The sequence below is a fragment of the Hemitrygon akajei genome, chromosome 14, assembly GCF_048418815.1.
Source record: "Hemitrygon akajei chromosome 14, sHemAka1.3, whole genome shotgun sequence".
NCBI classification, from domain to species: domain Eukaryota; kingdom Metazoa; phylum Chordata; class Chondrichthyes; order Myliobatiformes; family Dasyatidae; genus Hemitrygon; species Hemitrygon akajei.
Window position 1 is genome coordinate 20,947,236 of NC_133137.1, and position 24,417 is coordinate 20,971,652.

General features: G+C 39.5%; 1 protein-coding gene across 5 annotated transcripts in view; it reads left to right on the forward strand.

The window, feature by feature from the left end:
• LOC140738379 (calcium/calmodulin-dependent protein kinase kinase 2-like) overlaps positions 1-24,417 on the forward strand; it is an 81,735-nt gene that overhangs the window by 23,967 nt on the left and 33,351 nt on the right. For all 5 annotated transcript variants that reach the window (XM_073065606.1, XM_073065609.1, XM_073065610.1 and 2 more), the window contains exons 3-8: positions 3,743-3,790; positions 4,757-4,810; positions 5,995-6,046; positions 12,430-12,563; positions 16,275-16,311; positions 19,872-19,893. In XM_073065606.1, coding sequence (XP_072921707.1) covers positions 3,743-3,790; positions 4,757-4,810; positions 5,995-6,046; positions 12,430-12,563; positions 16,275-16,311; positions 19,872-19,893 — 347 coding nt within the window. The remainder of the gene's footprint in view (positions 1-3,742; positions 3,791-4,756; positions 4,811-5,994; positions 6,047-12,429; positions 12,564-16,274; positions 16,312-19,871; positions 19,894-24,417) is intronic.

Sequence of the window (24,417 nt, forward strand, 5' to 3'; positions counted from 1 at the left end):
TCTTATGCTCGTAGGCCTCCGCCAGTGCATCCCCCCAGGGCACTGTAAGCTCGATGATGTAAACGAGATGGAGTGAGGCCGACCATAGCACAAGGTCAGGTCTGAGGTTGGTTTCTGTGATTTCAGTTGGGAAGCAGAGCCCCTGGCCTAAGTCTGCCACCATCTTCCAATCACGTGCCCCGCCGAGCTGCCCGGTGTCTGGTTTTGATGTGGCCTAGCTGCCCGGTGTCTGGTCTTGATGTGGTCTAGCCACCCGGTGTCTGGTCTTGATGTGGCCTAGCCGCCCGGTGTCTGGTCTTGATGTGGCCTAGCCGCCCAGTGTCTGGTCTTGATGTGGCCTAGCCGCCCAGTGTCTGGTCTTGATGTGGCCTAGCCACCTGGTGTCTGGTCTTGATGTGGGGAGTCTGGCTTGACCCTCACCTTCTGGACAAATGCTGTTAACAGCCAGCGGGATGAACGGGGAGGGAAAGCATTCATGCTTGTCCGCCGACTTCCCAGCACTGCTGCAAGACACCGCAGCACCTGGTTGTGCCACCAGGTATATCGACCTTGAGTGAGGCTGGTCTTGCAGCCCACCAGAATGTGTTTTAGTGTTGCTGAAGTCGGGCAGAGGGAACATGAGGGGTCCTCTCCATACCACTGGCTGAAATTCCTGGGAGACGGCAAGACATCGTAGGCAGCCCTGATGGTGAAGCTCGCTCTGAATGTCTCCATCTCCCACAGCTCTTTTCAGGAGATCTTTCTTTTCTCCACTCCCTCCCATCTCATCCATTGCCCTAGCCTTGCCTGAGCGAGGGCCTTTGCACACCTTGCCGCCACCTCCTGCTGACGTATCTCCTGTGTCTCTGAGACGGAGCAGCCTTGTTCCAGGCTGGTGTACTGTCCCCAAAGCCAAGACCGCTCCTCCCTTGCTGCACTTGGCCCACGATGTCCCCGTGCTTGAGTGCCATCTTTACTTGCTTGGTTGCTTCTGATGGAGTCCCATTTCCTCCCAGTGTCTAGGATGAGGGCAGCTTGTGCTACAAATGGATCATTCACCTCTGTTAACATCATCTCCAGTCTTACTTTGGCGCACTTGTACTCCTCTGAAAGACTCGAAATGGGTAGCTCTAGGACTCCTTTGCCATAGAGCCCTATGCTGCTGAGGCACCTGGGAAGACCAAGCCACTTCCTTTCATATGAACTGATCAGTCTCTCCAGCTTCATACAGGGTTAGTGGCCACATGAGGCATGGAAGGAGCCCAAATTGCATACACCACAGCTTCAACTTGCCAGGGAGTGTGGTTCTGTCAAAGCTGTCGAGACCACTGACAGCATCCTTCCTGAGCTGATCTACCTGTTCTGTGTCTTTGAGGAGTGCATTATACCACTGACCTAGGCTCTTCACAGGCTTCTCGAAGACTATTGGAATCATCTCATCGCCCATGTAGAAGCGTTGGTCTACCAGCTTCCCCTTGACGATGGAGATGCTTCTGGACTTGCTCTCCTTGATGTTCAGCCGAACCTGCTTGAAGCTTTCTCAACGGGCATACAGTACAAGCCTTCATTGTGGTAAGTGTTGTGAGATTGCCCATATATGCTCTGATAGGCAGCAGCCTCAGGCCAGGTCTTATACGCTGTCCTCCAACCACCCATCGGGATGCTCTAATGATCACCTCTATGGTCATGGTGAAGGCTAGCGGGGAGATGGTACAACCAGCCATGATTCCTACTTCTGGATGTTGCCATGCTGAGGTGTAGTCTGCTGTTGTCAAATATAGCTGCACGTCCTGGAAGTAAGCCTTAGCAAGGCTTGTGAGGGCCACTGGGACCCTGAAGAAGTCGAAAGCAGTACAGAGGAGGTTATGAAGGACTGAGCCAAAGGTGTTGGCATGGTCCAGGAACATCACGTGAAGATCTGTTCCCTCCTTCTTGGCAACCTAGATCTGATGCCAGATGTTGCAAGCGTGTTCCAGACAGCCAGAGAAGCCCGAGATCCCTGCTTTCTGGATTGATGTATCAATGAGATGGTTTCTTTGCAGATATCTTGACAGCCTATGAGCCACCACACTAAAGAAGATGTTGCCCTCGACATTTAGAAGACTGATCTGGTGGAATTGGCTGATTGCTGATGAACCCTTTTCCTTTGGGATCAGGATTCCTCCGGCTCTCTGCCAGGATGTTGATATCTCCTGCTTCCACCATACCACCTTCATGAGCCCCCAGAGGAACCACAGGACACCTGGCGCATTTTTGTAGAACCTGTATGGCACTCCGTTGGGACCTAGGGCTGATGTGACCCTTGCTCTATGCACAATTTTCTCCACCTCACTCCATCTAGGTGGGCTGATATCTAGTTGGTGTTCTGGTGGATGGATTGGTGGTATGTCAGGTGGGAGGGTGATCTCTTCGTGGCGTCGGTTGTCTGTGTAGAACTTTTCCCTCCGGGTGTTTTTCTAGTTCTTTCTTTGACACGGAGAGACTTCCACTCTTCTCCTCTGTGAAGAGACCCTTCACAAACTTGAAGGGATCTTTATAGAAGCTATTTCTTGACCACTCCTTCTTCCTGCTATTCCTTACCAGGTTCTCAGCTGTCCTCAGTGTCGCAAGCCTGCTCTAGATGTCTGCTTGCAACAGGTTTATGCCTTCCTTCTCCTCCTCTGTGGCATTCCTCCATAGTTTCTTCAGCTGCCTCCTCTCTCTGACTAGATGATCTATTTCCTTCTGCCTCCTGGACTTAGTGGGGATCATCGGTGTAGTTTTCTTCCTCTCTAGCACTCCAAAACGTTCTGCTCCATAGCTAGAGATTAATTTCTCCATTTTTTCCAACTGCTTCATGGTGGTACCTCTGAGCATCTCTAAGATGTTGCAGAGGTCAGCATTGACCTCCTCCCACATTGCCTTCTCGCAGGATTTTGGCTGCTTGATCAACAGCTTTCGCCCCTGGATCTTCTTTTCCATTGCAGGTTGTAATGGTCTGGGTTTGGGTTGCTCTCCTGTTCCTTGCTCTTACTCCGCTGGGACAGGGGTATTGATGTCACAAAGACCATGCAAACAATTGAAGTGAATAACAACAGCAGTATTCTGAACCAAAATTGCTCACAGTTCTCACAGATAAGCACAATCCTCCATTAAATGAAGTTTTCAATAATGGACATCAAGATTCAAAGAGCATTTTCTGATACCAAATCACCAATTTTACTTGTAGTTTTATCCCAGTTCAAAGTCTCGATTCAGTGCACAGACTTCCTTTGTATTCTGTGTGTTAGTGAACAAAGAAAACCTGAATATGCTAAAGTTTTGTGTCCTTAAATGGTACTATTTTGGGTGAACAAAGGGAATGTCTGTGTTAGGATAACTAAGGTAGCATAGGTGACGCAATATCTTTTGATGTTAATAGAATCATATGGTAGAAAAAAATAGTTTGTCGAGTCCACGTACCCATTTACACAAAGCTTACACACTGATTCCTGTAAGACTAGTGTGAACTAACAGCTTCATACATTTTTAACTTTAAATTTCATGTGTTCAGAAAATAGCTACCTCTGAATAATTTAAATACTCTACTTAATGCTTTAAAATATGTACAATTTAAATAATTATAATCCACTATAAAAATAAATGAAATTCCTAGTATAAGATTTAATTGCCTGTGCATTTGCAAATTGAAAACAATTCATTGGCCAAGATACAGAATTATTGTTATTCTGGGAGACAAAGTCATAATGTTTTATTTATTGAGTTTTTTTTCTTTCACAATTAGGATTGTGTGCAGTTAAACCAGTACAAGTTAAAAGATGAAATTGGAAAGGTAAGCATCAACAAATGGGTACTAGTGTAAAATAATTATAAACAAGTTTCCACTTTTAATTTTCAAACTGTTACCTATGATAGAGCAGCTACTTGAGCATTCCAATGCTGCAGTTAGAGACCAAGAATGAGGAGTTAGCCTTTATGATGTGCCTTCAGATCCAATCCACTAATAATAATGTTCAAAGTCAAAGAATTGTATTTGATCCTTTAATAAGCAACTAGCAAAACAAACAATCTTTAAGTGATAAATCTAGTGATATTAAACGTAATTAAAATTAAGCCAAGTTACACATACTTAAGCAAAATTAAGTAGTCAACAAAAAGACATCATACCCAGCTGTATCTAGCTCTAACTGCCTATTGACAAAGCATGATTACATAACTAAACTCTTTGTTTTTATTACACCCCAACCCACATGACTAACTACCATAATAAATGTGCAACACCAAATACAATACAGATAGAAAACAGATACATGGCTCCGACATATGGAATTGGATGTTTCTATTTGAATATTGGAGACAAAGTTGTTTTGTAAAAAGCCTACATGTTAAAAGTTTTGATAATCTATCCAACAATGCAATAGTTCTTTCACTTTCAAGAACTTTGTTATAAAACAAAAATACATTGGCAAATTCAAGCTCTTTAGCAAAGAAAATATCTCCCTCCAAGGCACTTTGTAAGATGTCCTGCCCTATGACACCATGCAAACTGTACTGAGCAACATGAGTTTGCAAAATGTAACTGAGATCTAATGCTAGAATTTATTTTCTAATTACACTTGCATCAATAATCATATGTTGTAAGTGACTTACAATCAATTAATTCTATTGTTATTTTTACCAAAATACTAATTTGCTGATAGTGAATTTATTTCATAACTAAGACAGCTTTTGGAAATATCATGCTTCTAATTTGTGAATTATACAATTTGTCTTCTGAAAGTATTTGTTTTTTATGTAGGGTTCCTACGGAGTTGTCAAACTGGCATATAATGAAGATGATAACACCTACTATGTACGTGTTGGGGTGCAGTATTTCCTGTTATATGTTTTTATGTTGATAAACATAACCTAAATAAATGTAATTATTTTCTCACAAATGTGACCCATTTAACATTGGCTAGATAGTGCTTGACCCAGCACCTCAGAGCAGTCTCTGCATCTGGATAAACCTTGTCCAGAGGAGTCAGTGGAATTCAAAGCCTCACAAAATGGAGCAGCCTGCAGGTGGCAATCATCCCTTTAATAGACGAATCTGTGATCCTGCTCCTGATAGACATTTTAAAAGATTAAAAATGGTAATATATTTAAAACATACTTTACTGTTTTAAATTAATTAAAATATTAATGCACTAATATTGTGAAAAGAACCATTGCCTGTACTTTTTCCATGCAGGTTGATGAACCCATTCAGATGTATAGGGTTGTTCCAGAACATTAATTATGACTGACATAAAGCTGAGGGCAGGCTCCTCAGCTGGAAATATTTGTTCCCTACCACTGAGTTCAGCAGCAGATCTGGTGGTCAGATGCTCTAATGCTTCCTAATTTCTGTGCTACAATATCTAGGCTGGGAATTTAAGCTTACACTAACTGACTTAGAGCAGTTTACAGATGTTGCTCATCTGAACTGCTAACAAAATCTAAGTAGGCTTCAGTTCATTAACGTAATTGTCCCAAAAGCATGCTTTGTAGTAAGTATTCATTATTTCATTCTGACAGACAAATAAAAGTTGTTTTGATTAGTTTAATGTTTTGATCATGTTTGTTTTCTTAAAGTTTATTAAAGATCTTCAAAATGAAATAATTTATTGCATTTTTAATATTTTAAGTATGCCTGTATAGGTATAATAAAAAAAGTTTGTCAGCTTTGACACCTGGTAAAGCTCAAGCTGACCTTGGTCATCCAACAAAATGCCTTTCAGGCCTGGATCATAATCAGTTTTGTATCAGGATATCTGACATTGTCCAGGTCTTGTTTATAGAGTTCAGGAAGTTTTGGGCCAGCAAGCCAGACCCTCCACATGTGGATATTGTCAGGATAGGAATATAACAAAGATGAAAGTCATTTGTTTATCATTTAATCCAGTAAATATTGCTGCATGTTTTCATATTTCTGAAATTCAAGATTAATGTTTTTGTCTTGCTCTCTAAGAATGAAATATGAGTTAAAAGATTCACTAATAATTTTCTTGTTAGGCAATGAAAGTCCTTTCTAAAAAGAAGTTAATAAAGCAAGCTGGATTTCCTCGTAAGTAACCTGTTTGCTTTTAAAATGTAGTAATGTTTCCACAATCAATGAAATTAGAAAATGTAATGCACTGTCTGACCCAACGAATTTTCCATATCAGCAGTGTGGAAACGGAACTACCTTTTGTCCCATTTTGTCCCATCTTTATTCAGTATTTCAGATACTTCCTCTTTTTTTTGTAATTTATTTTTTATTGAAGTTCATCATCAAACAAACATTTCTATAAGATGTATTTCAGATATTGTACATATATATCATATAGTCATATATGCCACAAATCTCCACATAATATTTATCTGAGGTATACACTTATAGAAAAGAGAAAAAAGAAAGAGCAAGCGAAAGAAGAAAACTATGTACGAGTAGGGAGTGATCTTTTTTTTCCCCAACATATTCATTGGTTTGTGAGGATAAAATCAGGCCTATGAGGCATTATGTAGTTAAACCATTTTTCTCAGTATGAATCAAATTGTTCCAGCTTATGATTAACAGATGCTGTTATCTTCTCTATTTTGTAAATGTCCATTGTAATTTCCATCCATGCATTTAAAGTTGGGCTCTCCTATGATAACCATTTCCTAGTAAGAGTCTTTTTACCAGCCACCAACAGTATATTCATTAAATATTTATCTCTTTTCAACCATTCTTGAGGTATATACCCAAAATATATGGTCTTACTCTCTAAGGGTATTTCACATTTAAAGATGTCTTGTAGGGCATTGTGTATCCCCCTCCAATAGTGTTTGATAACAGGGCAGTCCCAAAAGATATGATAATGATTTGCATTTTGATTTCCACAGTTTCTCCAGCAAACAGGGAGGTTACTATCATAATGGGACTTCTGATAGGGTGTAATAAAAAATCTTATCAAGTTTTTCCATCCAAAATCCCTCCATTTCTGTGAACTGGTACACTTCCATTGATACCTCCATATTATTGGCCATTCTTCCTCAGATATAATTATCCCTCCTTCCTTTTCCCATTTTGTTTTAATGTATGAAGTCGAATGTATTTTAAGATTTGACAACCCCTTATACATGCTTGAAATGATTTTACTACCATTATCTGAATTATACGCTTTTCTAAATAGCTCTATCAAGCATGTACTTGCCTTAGTTACATTTTGAAGCGTCCTATTAACATATTGTCGCATCTGTAAATACTGATAAAAATTTTGTTTTTCTAATAAGTGTTTCTCTTTAAGCATTTCAAAACTGAACAGTGTTCCTTCTTTCATTATGCTGCAAAGTTCTGTTATTCCTTTAGATGTCCAGTCCTTAAATCTAGCATCCAGTTTATTCGGCGTAAAATCCGAGTCATATGCACACCATTTAAGAATTGCAATATCTCCCTCTAGATTATATTCTTTTATAGTAGTTTTCCATATTTTAAGAGTTAATTTCACCCATGGGTTATCAATAGTATTTATGTACGTTTGCAGGTTGTTATCAGCCAAAATTGCTTGTATGAGGATGGGAAGTACTCGCTCCTCAATGTTTCTCCATTGAGTGTCATATGATGGGTTGCACCAACATATCACAGCTCTCAACTGTGCTGCAAAATAATAATCTCTATGCAAAGTTTTGAGACGAACTCTAGGCCTTTTACCCTGCCAAATATACCTTGATAGCATCTTGTTCCATTCATTGAAATGATTTTGATTAATCTCTATTGGTAGGGTCTGAAAGAGATATAACAGTCTGGGCAGTATATCCATTTTAATAGACTCAATCCTTGAACTGAGACTAAAAAAAGGAATCAGGTTCCATCTTGACATATCTTCCTTAATTTTTTTTATATAAAGGCTGATAATTGCATTCTGATAATTTTGCCAAATCTTTTGGCGTTATGATGCCCAAATATTTGAAAGACTCTGTTTGCCATGCCCAGGGATATCTACTTTCAATTTCTCTTGGTGGGCTATAGTTATATGAAAGTAATTGGGTTTTATCTATGTTGATCTTGTATCCTGATAATTGACCATATTGTTCAAAGGATTGCATCAATTTAGGTAAAGGGTATGTTGGTTGCCCTAGATAAATCAAAATGTCATCCCCGTAACAAGCCAATTTATGCTCTGTCCCTTTAATAGTAACTCCCCTGATATCTTCATTTTGTCTGATGTATTGAGCTAATGGTTCCAGATATAATGCGAAAAGTAGCGGTGACCATGCACAACCCTGTCTCGTGCCCCTTTCTAGGGTAAGACTATTTGATAAATATCGATTGATTTTAATCCTAGCAGTAGGGTTGTCATATAGTGTCTGAATAGTTTTAATAATTGTGTCTTGGAAACCAAGTCTATGTAAAGCTCTGTAAAGAAAATTCCAATTAACTGAATCAAATACCTTTTCAGCGTCCACACTTATCACTATTGCTTCGATTTTATTTTTTTGTACATGATCCATAATGTGAATTGTCCGTCGTATATTGTCTTGTGTTTGGCGTTGTCATATAAAGCCTGTCTGATCGTTACATATCAGTATGGGTAGAAACTCTTCTAATCGTTTGGCCATGATGGAGGTAAATAATCTATAATCTACATTAAGAACGGATATTGGTCTAAATGACCCACATCAAATACTTTCTCAATGGAGTATTTTGCAAGTCTTGAAATCCTTTGAGGAAATTGTCTATTGATTTGTCCCAAATGTATTTTGTGTTTTCTTTCTGTAATTCTAATGCTATCAGTTTGTTGCTATCTGTCCTATCTCTTAATTATTTTCAACACCTTTATCAAAATGAATACTTTTTTCGGTTTGCAAATAAAGTTGATACTCTTTGCTATACTGAGTGTTAGAATACAGATTCTATGGCAATTTAACACAAAGGGCATGAACTGCCTTGGGCATGAACTTTAGATCATGTTGAAATGTGCGAATGTTTTACCCCACATGAAAGAAGGGGAAACCTATTGGTTCCCATGTAAACAATGGAAATGTGGGGACAGTTGTTTGATAATGCTTTTTATACTTTGATCATGAACCTTAGGGGGAAAGAGAAGAAATAATGTTAATCATTTATATTATGTATGAAGGTAATTTTGTGCTCCCAAGATTGACTTATGTGAAGATGTGACAAAGTACTTTGAAGGTAGAGAGGTTGGTGTGATACATATAGATTTTAGTAAGGCATTGGATAAAGTTCTCCATGGTAGGTTCATTCAGAAAGTCCGGAAGCATGAGATCCAGGGCAACTTGCTTGTGTGGATACAGCATTGGCTTGCCATAAAAAGGCAGAGGGTGGTTGTAGATACTCCATATTCTGTATGGAGTTCAGTGGCCAATGGTGCTTCACTTTTTCAGATTAGGCTTGGACGAGGAAGTGAAAGGGTAAGTTTGCAGATGACATGAAGGTTGGCGGTGTGGATAGTGTGTAAGGTTGTTGTAAGTTGCATTGGGACATTGGCAGGGTGCAGAGCTCAGCAAAGTTGCAGATGAAGTTCAACCTGGAAAAGTGTACAATTGATTTGCTTCAGAAAGTCAAATTTGAAGGCAGAATAGAGGGTGAATGACAGGATTCTTAGTAGTGTGGAGGACCAGAGGGATCTTGGGGTGTGTAATGTTTTGTAACTCTAGGAACTAATTGAAAGTAAAACACAGGAGCCAGGATACTTGGCTACTTATTTTGTTTTCCCTTTGTTTTTTTAGTAAGGTACACGCATATGACATGGTGACATAATGGGATATGCCATTTATGTACTACTTACATATAATTATGTAAGCAGAGAATGCTTAAAAAATACTGTATTTACAATATTGCTCAAATATTACTGAAATGTTAAATAAGCTACACTCCTCCCTGCTTAGCTATAAATCAACTCAAGAAAGAATGCATCTCAGCACAAATATATAACATATTACTCTCAAGTCACTATATAGACATCACAGCCTAGTATCTTTTAAATTTTTCCATTCAAGTCTAAAGATTTAATCACTGTGGAGGATTTCTTACTCTTCCAGGAAAATATATTTCCTGACCCGGGGGGGGGGGGGGGGGGGGTGGTCTCTCTGCTTGACAGGTGAGACTTGTAGCTATGAAACAACCTCAGGTTCTGGGACCTCCTCCATGGTGAGGAGCTCTTTTGAATAATTCCTTTTAAGATTTCACAAACTGAACTATCTCTCAGTGCACCATTAAGTCCATCACTGAACTGACATTGCTTGGACAATTTATTCAATTCAGCCACATAAGCTCAAGTGGACTCCCCATCCATTTCATTCGCTTATGAAATCTAAAGCATTCTGCAATTAACAGTAATTTTGGTTTTAAATGTTCCTATGTTAATGATATCAGCAAAGCTAATTTAGAATAGTTTGGATAGAGTAATTAAACTTCTAAACAAACTGTATGTTTTTCCACCCATTGCACTCAGCAGCACTGGCACCCATTTGTCATCAACTATTTCATTTGTTACAAAATACTTCCCAATTCGTTCATTATACATCATCCAGTTATCTGTTATGCAATCAGATGCATCTGTCTTTCCGAGTAGCCAGCCATTTCTCCTTTTTAAAAATGTATTATTATTATTATTATTATTATTATCATCGTCATCATCATCATCCCGTACTCACTCTTTAAGAATCCATGGCTGTGCTCGTTGCTTGTTTGTTTAGTCCATTTTCTGTCTTTTTTAAACTTGAACGTCTCTCTCACTCCCCTTGTAAAGAAAAACCTGCTGCGCTTCAACAGTAGGTAGTCATCTTGAGTTCATTTTAGAACTTCCTCATCACCACAGTTATGTTTTATAACTCCAGGAAGTAATTGAAAGAAAAACACAGGAGCCAGGATACATACGTACTTATTTTTGTTTTAGTGAGGCACTCACGTATGACATGCTGGTGTAGTGATATACGGCATTCATGTACTTCTTACATATAACCCATAATGAATTATGTAACCAAACTATATATTCACAATATCACTCAAATATTAATACACTACAGGACCGCATCCTTAGATCCCACAGAGTTGCTGGGCAAGTTGATAGGGTTGTTAAAGCTTACGGTGTTTTGGCCTTCATTAGTTGGGGAATTGAATTCAAGAGCCACAAGGTAATGTTGCAGCTGCATTAAACCCTGGTTAGATCACACTTGGAGTATTGTGTTCATTTCTGGTCGCCTCATTATAGGTAGGATGTGGAAGCTATAGAGTGGGTAAGAGGAGATTTACCAGGATGCTGCCCAGTCTAGACAGCATGTCTTATAAAGATAGGTTGAAGGAGCAAAGAAGGACGAAAGGAGACTTGATAGAGGTGTATAAGGTAAGAGGCATAGATTGAATAGATGCCCGAAGACTTTTTCCCAGAGAAGAAATAGCTAATATCAGGGGATATATTTAAGGTGATTGGAGGGAAGTAAAGGGGAGATGTCAGAGGTACTTTTTTTTTTAAACACAAAATGTATTGGGTTCATGAAAAGTCCTGCCAGGGATGATGGTATAGGCAGATATATTAGGGGCTTTAAGAAACTTGTATAGGCACATGGATGATAGAAAAATAGAGGGTATGTAGGAAGGAAGGGATAGATTGATCTTAGACTAGGTTAAAAGGTCAGCACAACATTGTGGGCTGAAAGGCTTGTACTCTAATGTTCTATGTTTAATGATGTCCAGTGTTAAATTTTCAAAAGTATGCTTCAAGCAGTGCTGCTGTGGGTTTCATATCTCAACATTGTATCTATTAGGCAGGATTAAATGTCATTGACCTTAATGCTCCACTGTCAGCATACTTTTGGCTTTTGAATCTGAATATTTTAGTGAAGAAGCTTGCAATATATCAGGCATTGTATGCTGATATATCTGACTTGGTTTTGCACTGCTAGACTGGCCACTGAATCTAGCAATGGCTTTGGTTTTCTGTGAGCTGAAGACTCAGTAAGATTAGTTATTTTTTAATGTTTATTTTTTTAATTTTTTAATCTATTTTGTCAGTTTTTAAATGTTTGAAAATCAAAGATGTTTATAGTGTTGTAAGAAGTCAATGAAGATCATAATACTGGGTGATGGGGCATTTCGTTCCAGAGCCAGCTGCCCAGTTGCCACTTATGGCCCACTGCATCACACAGTGTCCTTCAAGTGGAAGCCCCCAGCACAGCCTTATCTATTGATACCATGATACAGTAGAAACCAAGTGCAGGCAGTTGTTGGATTGACCATTTGCAAGGGAGCTCCCTCATTTAAACCCTCAAAAGTAGTTTTTTTTTTAGTTTGGAACAAAAGCATACTTGTCATTTTACTTCTATCATCATTGGACATGTGAACAGCTTTTTAAAGTAGTGGTTATCTTGTGTTGAAGTACAAATTGTGTGGAAGACTACTTAAGCACAGATACTTTAAGTATGTGGCTACCAAGAAAATGATGGATCTCATCTGCTTATTAGGTCGTCCTCCACCTAGAGGTGCCAAAGCAATTCCACAAACCTCAGTGCAGCCTAAAGGACCTTTGGATTGTGTGTACCAAGAAATTGCTATTCTGAAAAAGTTGGATCATCCAAATGTGGTCAAGCTAATTGAAGTAGGTTTTGACTTTTTCTTTATTTACTATTTAACAACTGAAAAGACTATAATATTTGTTAAAAATAGTTTGATTATCAGAATTCTTTTAATCTGCATCCTACATGCATGAACATAATTTGTTATCTTAACTATTTTTAAAATGCTGTATCAGTTTGCAAACCTTAATTGTCTTTTTTTCAAACATGCTGCAACAGTATTTGAAGTATTCATATGTTGCCTTATTTTATTGCTGAAAGATTTCTCCAGCATAATAAATATTTTTAAAACATTACTCATTTATCCTATAACGCAAACACGAGGAAATCTGCAGATGCTGGAAATTCAAGCAACACACACAAAATACTGGTGCGTTCCACCAGCGTTTTGTGTATGTTGTTCATTTATCCTATTATGGTTTTGTGAAGAAATATAAAAAGTTCGCAGAAATTTGATTTTTCTGAAGAGCAGCTATGTCATGAGGCATGAGAGAATATTGGAGGAGGGAATAATTCCTAATACAGCATGCTTGTGAGGCAATTTGCAAAAAAAAAGTATTAGTGTCCAAGTCCCATATATACGGGGTGGAGTGAAAGTAAGATAAAGTTTTTGTTTTAAATTGTGTTCTGTTTTACATTACTTATCATAGGACATAGAAACCTACAGCACATTACAGGCCCTTCGGCCCACAATGTTGTGCGAACCATGTAACCTACTCTAGAAACTGCCTAGAATTTCTCTAGCACATAACCCTCTTATTTTTCTAAGCTCTATGTACCTATCTAAGAGGCTCTTAAAAGACACTATTGTATACTTATCATTGAATAAGTTATATATTTAACTTAAAATTTATTTTTACAACTATTTTAATAATTAGAGCATCTTTTTAAGTCTTCAAATATTTCAGAATATTATTACATTCAGAAATATTCAAAATCCCTGAGAGCTGTCAAAGTTTTCATAGTATTTTCTGAATATCTTCTCCAGTGTGCCATTCAAGGCCCTGTCATTGCTTATGTTATTAGAACCTGGAATGTTTCAAGCTAACGAAGTAAGTTCCCACATCTGGACCAGGTTCTTTCATGGATGTGAAAGAAAGCCTTTATTGCCAAGGTGTAACTCAATATGACTTTTCTGAGCAGGTTATTACATTTTAGAGTGGATCCTCATTGAAATATGAACATGTTTTACATCATTTCCTTACTAATTTCTCTTTGGGGCCCTTCTGTCCACATCTTTTCCACCACCTTACAGCAGTTTGTCCTGTTTGGCTCATTTCCCCACGTTGACATTTTTATTTATTATGTATGTAAAGTGGTATAGAGGTTTCAAATCCATTTGAATGTTCAAAACATTAATAAGGCAATATTGCATGTACCACACTAATGGCAGAAGTGTAACGAGTGGTAAAAGTACCACCTTACAATTATGCTGCAGTGCTAATCTACCAGAGACACAATAAATCACACAGCTTTTCATACTTGCAACTGTTGCTTATGAGCATATGGTTAAAACTGAATAATATTTACTGTAAATGACCACAAAGGGTTCTGCAGATACTAGAAATCCAGAGTAATACACACAATATGCTGGAGGAACTCAGCAGGTCAGGCAGGATCTATGGAAAGGAATAAAATGTCAACATTTTAGGCCAAGACCTGATGAAATAATATGTATCATATGCTTTTACACTTCTCCACAGTAAGCTACATATGCACGAAGTAATATATTAATATGTAATTTCCCATCTAGTCTGGTGTAAGCCCAACTTTGTGTAAATTTATAATTATTAATGGATAAACCTTGAATTGAACCTGGACAACAAAAGTACAAAAATTGATTAAAAACATAACCTCTCATCAGAAAGTACTCACCCCTTTAGTGTAAGCTCAGTTATAAACTTAGTCACAGTATTGTTTGCAGATTTGAATACATCATTGGTTTGACAGTCTAGGGAAATAGCTATATTAATATAGAGTTTCAACTGTACATAATTCATTAAACATCTGTTTTCCCATGATCAACATGTTTAGGCATTTTCATTATTGCTGAATTCTGTTTTAGTGTGAAATAAGTTATTGGTGATTCTATTTTTATCTTGTAGAATGCTGGAAGAGATTTGTGCATTTAAGATATAGGAAATAGATTGCCCTCCTTACAGTATTTTCTACAAACCAGCCATATAGCAAAATTAATTAATTTTGGCTAAAATATTTTCAATTGCTTATGCTGGATTAAAGTAATTTTGCTACAAAATTAAAATATTTTCCAATTCTCAGTTAAACACCCAGAAATATATGCAGTGTGATGATAGGTAAAACAATAAGATTTATCAGAATTGACTACCTCATGTTGCAAAGTGTCTTATAATTTAGAACATAGACCTTAGAACGTTGCAGCACAGTCCAAGCCCTTTGGCCTATACTGTAATTGATCTTTTAACCTATTCCAATGTCAATATCACCCTTCCCTCCTACATAGCCCTCGATTTTTCTATCATCCCCGTGCCTATCCAAGAGACTCTTAAATGTCCCTAATGCCTCTACCACCACCCCTGGCAGCACATTCCAAACACCCACCATCCTCTGTGTAACAATAACTTGCCTCTGACATCCTTCTTTACTTTCCTCCAATTACATTAAAATAATGCCCCTTCATACGAGCATTTTCACCCTGGGGAAAATGTTTCTGGCTGTCCACTTGATCTGTGCCTCTTATCAACTTATACACCTCTATTAGGCCACTTTTTACCCTTTGTTGCTCCAAAGAGAAAAGCCCTAGCTCTTTCAACCTATCTCATAAGACATGCTCTCCAATCCAGGCAGCATTTTAGTAAATTTCCTCTGCACTTTTTCTAAGACTTCCACATCCTTCCCATAATGAGGCAACCAGAACTAAACATAATATTTCCAAGTGTAGTCTAACCAGTGTTTTATAGAACTGCAGCATTACCTTGTGGCTCTTGAACTCATTCTTCTGACCAATGAGGGCTGATACACCATATGTCTTCTTAACAGACCTTTCAATTTGCACAACAACTTTGAGGGATTTATGGACATGAACCCCATGATCCCTCTGTTCCTCCACACTGGTAAGAAACCTGCCATTAACCCTGTATTCTGCCTTCAAATTTGACTTTCCAAAGTGTATCACCTCACACTTATCTGGGTTGAACTCCATCTGCCACTTCTCAGCACAATTCTGCATTCTACCAATGTACTTTTATAAACCTCGGCAACCTTCTACACTATCCACACCACCACTAATCTTCATGTCATCTGCAAATTTACTAATCCACCCTCCCACTTTCTCATCCAAGTCATTTATTAAAAATACTCAGAGCTAGGGTCCCAGTACAGATCCCTAAGGAACATCATTAGACACTGACCTCCAGGCAGAATTTGCTCCATCTACAAACACATTCTGTCTCCTATGGGCAAGCCAATTCACAGAGCCAAGTTTCCATGGATCCCAAACCTCCTGATTCTCTGAATGATAATAAAAGTGATATTATTGTAAATATTACTAATGTTTTGCACAAAGGGTTCAAGTAGGTCCACCACCATCTTAATGTTTATTTGCTAACAGTAGATAATAAGTGCTGGCTAAAATGGTTTGTAGTGAACCTACAACTTAATTTTTTAATTATGGTTCTGTGTCTTTACGATGTATTCTAATACTGAGTCTTGTTCAAAGTATAGGCGTATTTCAATGATATCACTCTCCTTTACAGGTGCTTGATGACCCCAATGAGGATCATTTGTATATGGGTATGTCCAATGAAAGCCTTCTGTTAGTTCATTTGTGTTCCGGACTAGCTTAGAAATAGTTCATTCTAAAAAGAATTACTAAGTTAAAAATGTCATAAATTCATAAATTATATTCAACTTGGTATAATGAATCATTTCAAACATTTCAGTTGTAGGAAGGAAGAGGTTGGATTAGTAAGTCTGTGAATGACATGAAAATTGGTGGTGGTGTGGAGAGGATATAGATCAGTGGGAAAGTTGTGTGGAGCTTTGGTAGATGGAATTTAATCCACCCAGCAAGTGTAAGGTGATGCATTTTGGAAAGTCACGGGGTGAGGCAAATACAGTAAATGCTAAGGTACTAAAGAATGTTGATGAATTGAGAGACCATGGTGCTGAAGTTCATACTTCCTTGAAAATGGCAACACAGGTGGAGAGAATAGTGAAGAAAACATATGGTATGCTTGCCTTCAAGGGTTTGGGATTACAATATAGGGGTTTGGATCTTTTGTTGAAATTTTACAAAACTAGTAGGCCATTCATGAAGGAATGTATACAATTTTGGCCACCACACAAGAGAAACAATATGGTGGAGAGAGAGTGAAGGAAATTCATCAGCATGTTGCCTGGATTAGATTACCTCATTTATGAGGAGGGATTGGTTAAGATGGGTTTGTTTCTCTGAAGTCCAGGAGGCTGAGCGATGACCCATTGGAAGTAGGTGAGAGGCACAGAGAAGGTAAATAGTCAAAATCTTTATCCAGTGGTAGAGGTATCAAAAACAAGAAGGCGTAATTTTAAGATGAGAGACGGGAGGTTTCAAAGAGATCTTATGATTAAGTTCTATTTATTACAGGGCATAAAAGGATACAATCCCATTTTTCACCTTATTATACAAAACTCTTCTATAATACTGTATTCAGCAAGTTATTTTTGGAGTGCAGTCTCTTATGTGAATTTTAGTCTGTAAATGTTGGCATCACCACCTCCCAAGATAATTTTTACCAATTTCAACAAAGTTGATCTATTAAATAAAAACTGAAATACCTTTAAATATTCAGCAAGTCTGACAGGATTTGTGGATAATGTAGAAGATTGAGGGAAGATTTCCCAGAGGTGTACAAAGTTGAGTGGTATAGATAGGGTAAATGCATGCAGGCTTTTTCTACTGAGGTTGGGTAAGACAACAACTAGAGATCATTAACAAAGGGTGAAAGGTGATGTGTTGAAGAAGAGCTTGAGGGGGGAACTTTTTCACTCAGAAGGTGGTGAAAGTGTTGAACGAGCTGCCAATGCAAGTTGTGAATGCAGGTTCGATTTTAAAATGTAAAAAAAATTTGGGTAGGTATATGAATGGGAGGGTTATGAAGAGCTATAGTCTAGGTGCAGGTTGATGTGACTAAGCAAATTAATGGTTTTACATGGACTAGATGAGCCGAAGAGCCTGTTTCTGTGCTGTAGTGTTCATCACTCTGTGACTCTAACCTGAGTTGTAAAGAGTCCTTGAAAGTGAGTCTGTAGTTTGTTGAATCAGTTCAGAGTATAAGTGAATTAAGTTATCCATGCTTGTTCAGGAGCCTGATGGTTGTAGGGTAATAACTGTTCCTGAACCAAGTGGTGTGGGGCTGCTACCTCCTGCACAATGGTAGTAGCAAGAAGAGAATATGGCCTGGTGATGAATACTATTTTCTTGTAGCACCGCTCCATGTAAATGCACTCATTGGTGGGGGAGCGGACATCAATGCTGTGATGGTCAGGGTTGTGTCTACCACTTTGTGTAGCCCTTTCTATTCCTGGGCCTTGGTGTTTCCATACCAGACTGTGATGCAACCAGTCAGGATATTCTCCACTGTACATCTATAGGTCTGTCAAAGTGTTTAGTGACATGCTGAATCTCAAAAGTTCAAAGTAAATTTATTATCAAAGTACACATATAGTATGTCACTATATACAATCCTGAGATTCATCTTCTAGCAGGCATACTCAATAATTCCATAATAGAGTAATAACCATAACACAAACAATGAAAAACTGCACCAACGGGTGTTCAACCAGTATGAAAAAGTCAACAAATTGTCCAAATACAAAAAGAAAGAAATAATAATAGATAAATAAGCAATAAATATTGAGAACTAAGGTGAAAAGTCCTTGAAAGTGAGTCCATAGGTTGTGGGAACATTTTAATAACAGGGCAAGTGAAATTGAATGAAGTCATCTCTAATGAAGTTAGATTAAATTCCCTTTTTTTCAAGAGCTTGCTGGTTGAGGGGTGAATGGTGCTTTCCTGCGACAGGGCTTCCTATAGATGTGCTCAGTGTTGGGGAGAGCTTTACCCGTGATGGACTGAGCCATATCCACTACTTTTTGTATGATTTTCTGTTCAAGGGCACTAACATTTCCTTACCTATCTGCGATGCAGCCTGTCAGTTTTCCCTCCACTACAGATTTATAGCATAATCTACACAAATTTCTAAGAAAATGAAGGTGGTGTTGTCCCTTCTTTGTAATGGCACTTATGTGCTGTTCATTTATTGTTGGAACAGTTTAGGAGGCCCAAGACAGAGTTCAGAGTGGGAGTGAATGCAAAATTAAAGTGCAAGACAGCTAGAATCTCAGGGTAGCCCTTTTGGACTGAAGAGAAATGATTTGAAATAATGTTACCCATTTGAGTTTGGTTTTCTGTCTATGGAGGAGATCACTTTTGTGAGTTCCAAAGCAGAATGTTAAATATGTAGTATTCTAAATTATAATATTAAATTTTATCCTCTATATTTGTTAATAGATATTTTTGAGTTTTAAATATGTAAAAAGATGTAGAAGTAGATTTATGGCACAGGATCAGCCATGATCTTGTTGAAATGCAAAGCTGGCTTGAGAGACCATGCTATTGCTCTTGTTCATTATCTTGCATTTTAAGTAAGGTGTACAATTAAAATTACTAAATTGCATGAAGCTTAAAAAAAAGTTGCAGGGAAATTTGTAATACCTTGCAGAATGTTTTAGAGGAAAAACCATTCCTCTTAGTTGGTATGTATAAAATTTGTATTAATAACCTCAACATAATGATTAATAGAGATGAATAAAGTGTGAAAAATGCAGGAGGAGAAAGGGAACCATAATAAAGGAAACTTAAAAAGTTATGGAGGCAAAATGCATTTGTCTTGGGCAGTAAATGGAAGGAGAGGGGATCAGACATCAGGTAAATATTGATAACTATCCCATTTATGTTTGTGCAGTTTCTGGGTCATCCTGATATAGGTGGAAGTTTTCTTCTTGAAGTACACACCAACTTTCAAATCAAAAAAAGTATAATATTTAGACTAGCATCCTACTGCGATAATTAAATGTTTAAAGTGCAGCAGATAAGCTTAAAATGCACGTCTGTTTCTAACACTGGCAGAGGTTCACACTTTCTTTTGGAAATATGTTTATAAACAAGCAGTGAAAACAGAATTGATAAATACACAGTTGATGTAAATCATAAAGAATTAAGTACCAAGATAAACAGCATTGAGAGTGTACTTCTGCGTGACTCAGCAAATAAAATATAATCTGATATATTATTTGTATTTCTTTTTCAGTTTTTGAATTAGTGAAACAAGGGTAAGTATCTATCTTACTATTGATATTCTGCTTTCTATTTGTGCCATTTACATACATATAAACATAAGAATTGGGCACAGGATTAGACCAATAAAGTTCTCTGCTTCTTTAATCTTCTTCACAATTATAAGATCACGAAAGATCTGATTATGATTTCAAATCACATGTTCATCCGTCTTTTACCACAACCCCCGATTATTTTGTATTTAACATTTCAATAATATTTGAATAATCTTGTACATATTGTTTGATTAAGCATTCTTGTACATTTAAATAGTTATATGTAAAAATGCTTATGTCATCATGCTACCACGTGATATGTGCACACCTCGATTTAAGTAAACTCAGAGGAGAACCATGTTTTCAGACTCCTTATCTTCCTTTGAATTAATTTAATGTTTTGAAGTTAGAAAACAACAGTGGCAGCACGGTATTTTTAAAGCGACCCAGAGACAGTTCAAGACCAGCAAAATGCAGAGGAATGTCGAGTAAAAGACGTAGTCCAGCATGTGTAACAATTGGTTGTTTAAAAAAACAGCACACCACATATTCTTTGGAAGGGAAGACATGATCAAGTTATTAAAAAAAGTTTTAAAAATCGGAATTCACAGGTTTCTAGAAAGTGAGTACTGGGTGATAATAATCATGAATAAAAGCGTTGATGGCCTGCTACATCAGAAAGATTGACGAATTTGATTACAAGACGAGTAATTGGCTCACGTATACTGAACTATTGGAACAGTATTTTGAAGCAATAGAAATAGCAAATGAGTACCAATTTTGCGAAATGCATTGTGTTTAAAGGCATATAGTTTGCTTCAATGTTTGACTGCTCCAACCAAACCATGAGAAGTTAGCTTTGCTGTTATTGTAAATGTGATGCAGGGACACTTGGAACCAAAGCAATTGTTGACTGGAGAATGCTTTTGGTTTCATAAGCAGAATCAGAAAGGAGTCCATTTCAGTGAATGTGGCTGAATTGAAGAGATTGTCTGAGCATTGTCAGTTTGGTAATTGGCTTAATGATATACTGAGAGATATTTTAGTTTGTGGAGTCTTCAAGTCAAGTCACTTTTATTGTCATTTCAACCATAACTGCTGGTACAGTGCATAGTAAAAATGAGACAACGTTTTTCAGGACCATGGTGTTACATGACACAGTACAAAAAACTAGACTGAACTACGTAATAAAAAAAAAACACAGAAAAAAAACCACGCAACTAAACTAGATTACAGACCTGCCCAGGACTACATAAAGTGCATAAAACAGTGCAGGCATTACGATAAATAATAAACAGGACAATAGGGCAAGGTGTCAGGCCAGGCACTGGGTATTGAGGAGTCTGATAGCTTGGGGGAAGAAACTGTTATATAGTCTGGTCGTGAGAGCCCGAATGCTTCGGTGCCTTTTCCCAGACAGCAGGAGGGAGAAGAGATTGTATGAGGGGTGCATGGGGTCCTGCATAATGCTGTTTGCTTTGTGGATGCAACGTGTAGTGTAAATGTCCGTGATGGCGGTAGAGAGACCACGATGATCTTCTCAGCTGACCTCACTATCTGCTGCAGGGTCTTGCGATCCGAGATGGTGCAATTTCTGAACCAGGCAGTGATGCAGCTGCTCAGGATGCTCTCAGTACAACCCCTGTAGAATGTGATAAGGATGGGGGGTGGGAGATAGACTTTCCTCAGCCTTTGCAGAAAGTAGAGATGCTGCTGGGCTTTCTTTGCTATGGAGCTGGTGTTGAGGGACCAGGTAAGATTCTCCGCCAGGTGAACACCAAGAAATTTGGTGCTCTTAACGATCTCTACCGAGGAGCCGTCGATGTTCAGCGGGGAATGCTCGCTCCGTGCCCTCCTGAAGTTAACAACCATCTCTTTTATTCACATTCAGAGACAGGTTGTTGGCTCTGCACCAGTCCATTTGCTGCACTTCCTCTCTGTAAGCTGACTCGTCATTCTTGCTGATGAGACCCACCAAGGTCATGTCATCGGCGAACTTGATGATATGGTTTGAGCTGTGTGTTGCAGCACAGTCGTGGGTCAGCAGAGTGAACAGCAGTGGACTTGAGCACACAGCCCTGGGGGGCCCCCGTGCTCAGTGTGATGGTGTTGGAGATGCTGCTCCCGATCCGGACTGACTGAAGTCTCCCAGTCAGGAAGTCTAGGATCCAGTTGCAGAGGGAGGTGTTCAGGCCCAGTAGGCTCAGCTTTCCAATCAGTTTCTGAGGGATGATTGTGTTGAATGCTGAACTGAAGTCTTTGAACAGCATCCGAATGTATGTGGCTTTTTTGTCCAGATGGCAATGGCGTCATCTGTTGAGCAGTTGGGACGGTACGCAAACTGCAGAGGGTCCAGTGAGGGGGGCAGCAGGGTCTGGATATGTCTCATGACGAGCCTCTTGAAGCACTTCATGATGATGGATGTGAGTGCAACGGGATGGTAGTCATTTAGGCAGGACACTGAAGACTTCTTCAGCACGGGGATGATGGTGGCAGCCTTGAAGCACGTTGGAACTGTGGCGCTGCTCAGGGAGATGTTGAAGATGTCAGTGAGGACATCTAGCTGGTCTGCACATCCTCTGAGCACTCTTACCAAGAATGTTGTCTGGTCCAGCAGCCTTCCATGGGTTGACCCTGCACAGGGTTCTTCTCACATCAGCCATGGTAAGACACAGCACCTGGTCATTTGTAGGAGGGGTGGACTTCCTTGCCGCCATGTCATTTTCTGCCTCAAAACGGGCGTAGAAGTTATTCAGCGCATCTGGGAGGGAGGCATCACCTGCACAGTCAGGTGATGTTGTCCTGTTATTGGTGATGTCCTGGATGCCCTTCCACATGTGCCGTGTGTCGCCGCTGTCCTGGAAGTGGCTGTGGATTCGCTGGGTATGTGCACGCTTTGCCCCTCTGATGGCTCAGGACAGTTTGGCCATTGCTATTGTTAGGGCTGCCTTGTCGCCTGCTCTGAAGGCGGAGTCGCGGGTCCTCAGCAGCGCACGCACCTCCGCGGTCATCCATGGCTTCTGGTTAGCACGTATAGTGATGGTCTTGGACAGAGTAACATCATCAATGCACTTGTGGATGTAGCTGGTCACTGATGCTGCGTACTCCTCTATGTAGAGTCGCCATTGGTTGCAGCCTCCCTGAACATGTGCCAGTCAGTGTGCTCAAAGCAGTCTTGAAGAGCAGAGATGGCTCCTGCTGGCCAGGTTTTCACCTGCTTCTGGACTGGTCTGGAGCGCCTGACAAGCAGTCTGTATGCTGGGATTAGCATAACAGAAATGTGGTCTGAGTAACCGAGATGGGGGGTGGGGTGCTCTGCCTGGTATGCATCAGGGATGTTTCTGTAAACCACGTCCAACGTGTTCTCCCCCCTCGTTGCAAAGTCCATATACTGATGGAATTTGGGGAGCACTGACTTAAGGTTCGCGTGGTTAAAATCACCGGCAACAATAAACAGTCCATCAGGGTGTGCATTCTGCATTTCACTAATAGCCCCGTACAGTTCACAGAGCGCCTCCTTAGCATTAGCGCTGGGGGGAATGTAGACACCGAATATATAAACAGAGGTGAATTCCCGTGGCAAATAAAATGGTCTGCATCTAACTGCCACAAACTCCACTTGTGATGAGCAGCGTCTGGAAACCAGCAGAGTTCTTACACCATTCCATGTTGATGTAAATACACACACCACCACCACGAGTCTTACCGGAGGAGCTGCATCCCTGTCTGCTCGAAACAAGGCAAGCCTGTCTAGTGAATAGCGGCATCCAAAATTCCATCAGTGAACCATGTCTCTGTAAAGTCGTACGTACAACAGACTCTGTACTCCCACCGAGTATTTCGTTGGAGTCGGATGTAGTCCAATTTATTGTCCAGGGAATGGACATTGGAGAGCAAAATGGACGGGAGAGCCGGCCGGCTAGGGTTTGCTTTTAGCCTGGCACGGACCCTTGCCCGCTTGCCTCGCTTCCGCTTCCTCGCACAACGCTTGCGACATCTCCATCTCCAGCTACCAGCGTCATGCGAGTCCGAGGAATGTAAGCCCGTTTCCCTCAGCAAGCTGAGGTCGCGTAATTCAACCAGCAGATCTTTGTGAAGGTTTGTTTTTGGGTGATCTCTGTATTATAGTAGTATCTGGCAATGGTAGATAGTCGCTCTGTTATCCATGTGCCCTAATTGAAAATTGTGTATCAAACTTAAATTAGAAAATTAAATTAACACCAGGTCTGAGTGGCTGCTGTTGCCGTGCCACCTCAATCTTAAGAGAAAGCATTCAAAAACAGCTCCTATCTGAAGCACAGCTTACACCTGATAAAGGATAGGGAGTTTGTAGAGTGCCTACAGGATAACGGAGACATGGCTGCAGGGAGATCAGACCTGGGAAATGAATGTACAAGGGTATACTTGCTATCGTAGAGACAGAAATGTGGGCAGAGGGGGTGGGGTGGCCATGTTGCTGAGGAATCAGATTCAGTCCTTTGCAAGGGGGGACATAGGATCAGGAGAAGTAGAGTCTGTGTGGAT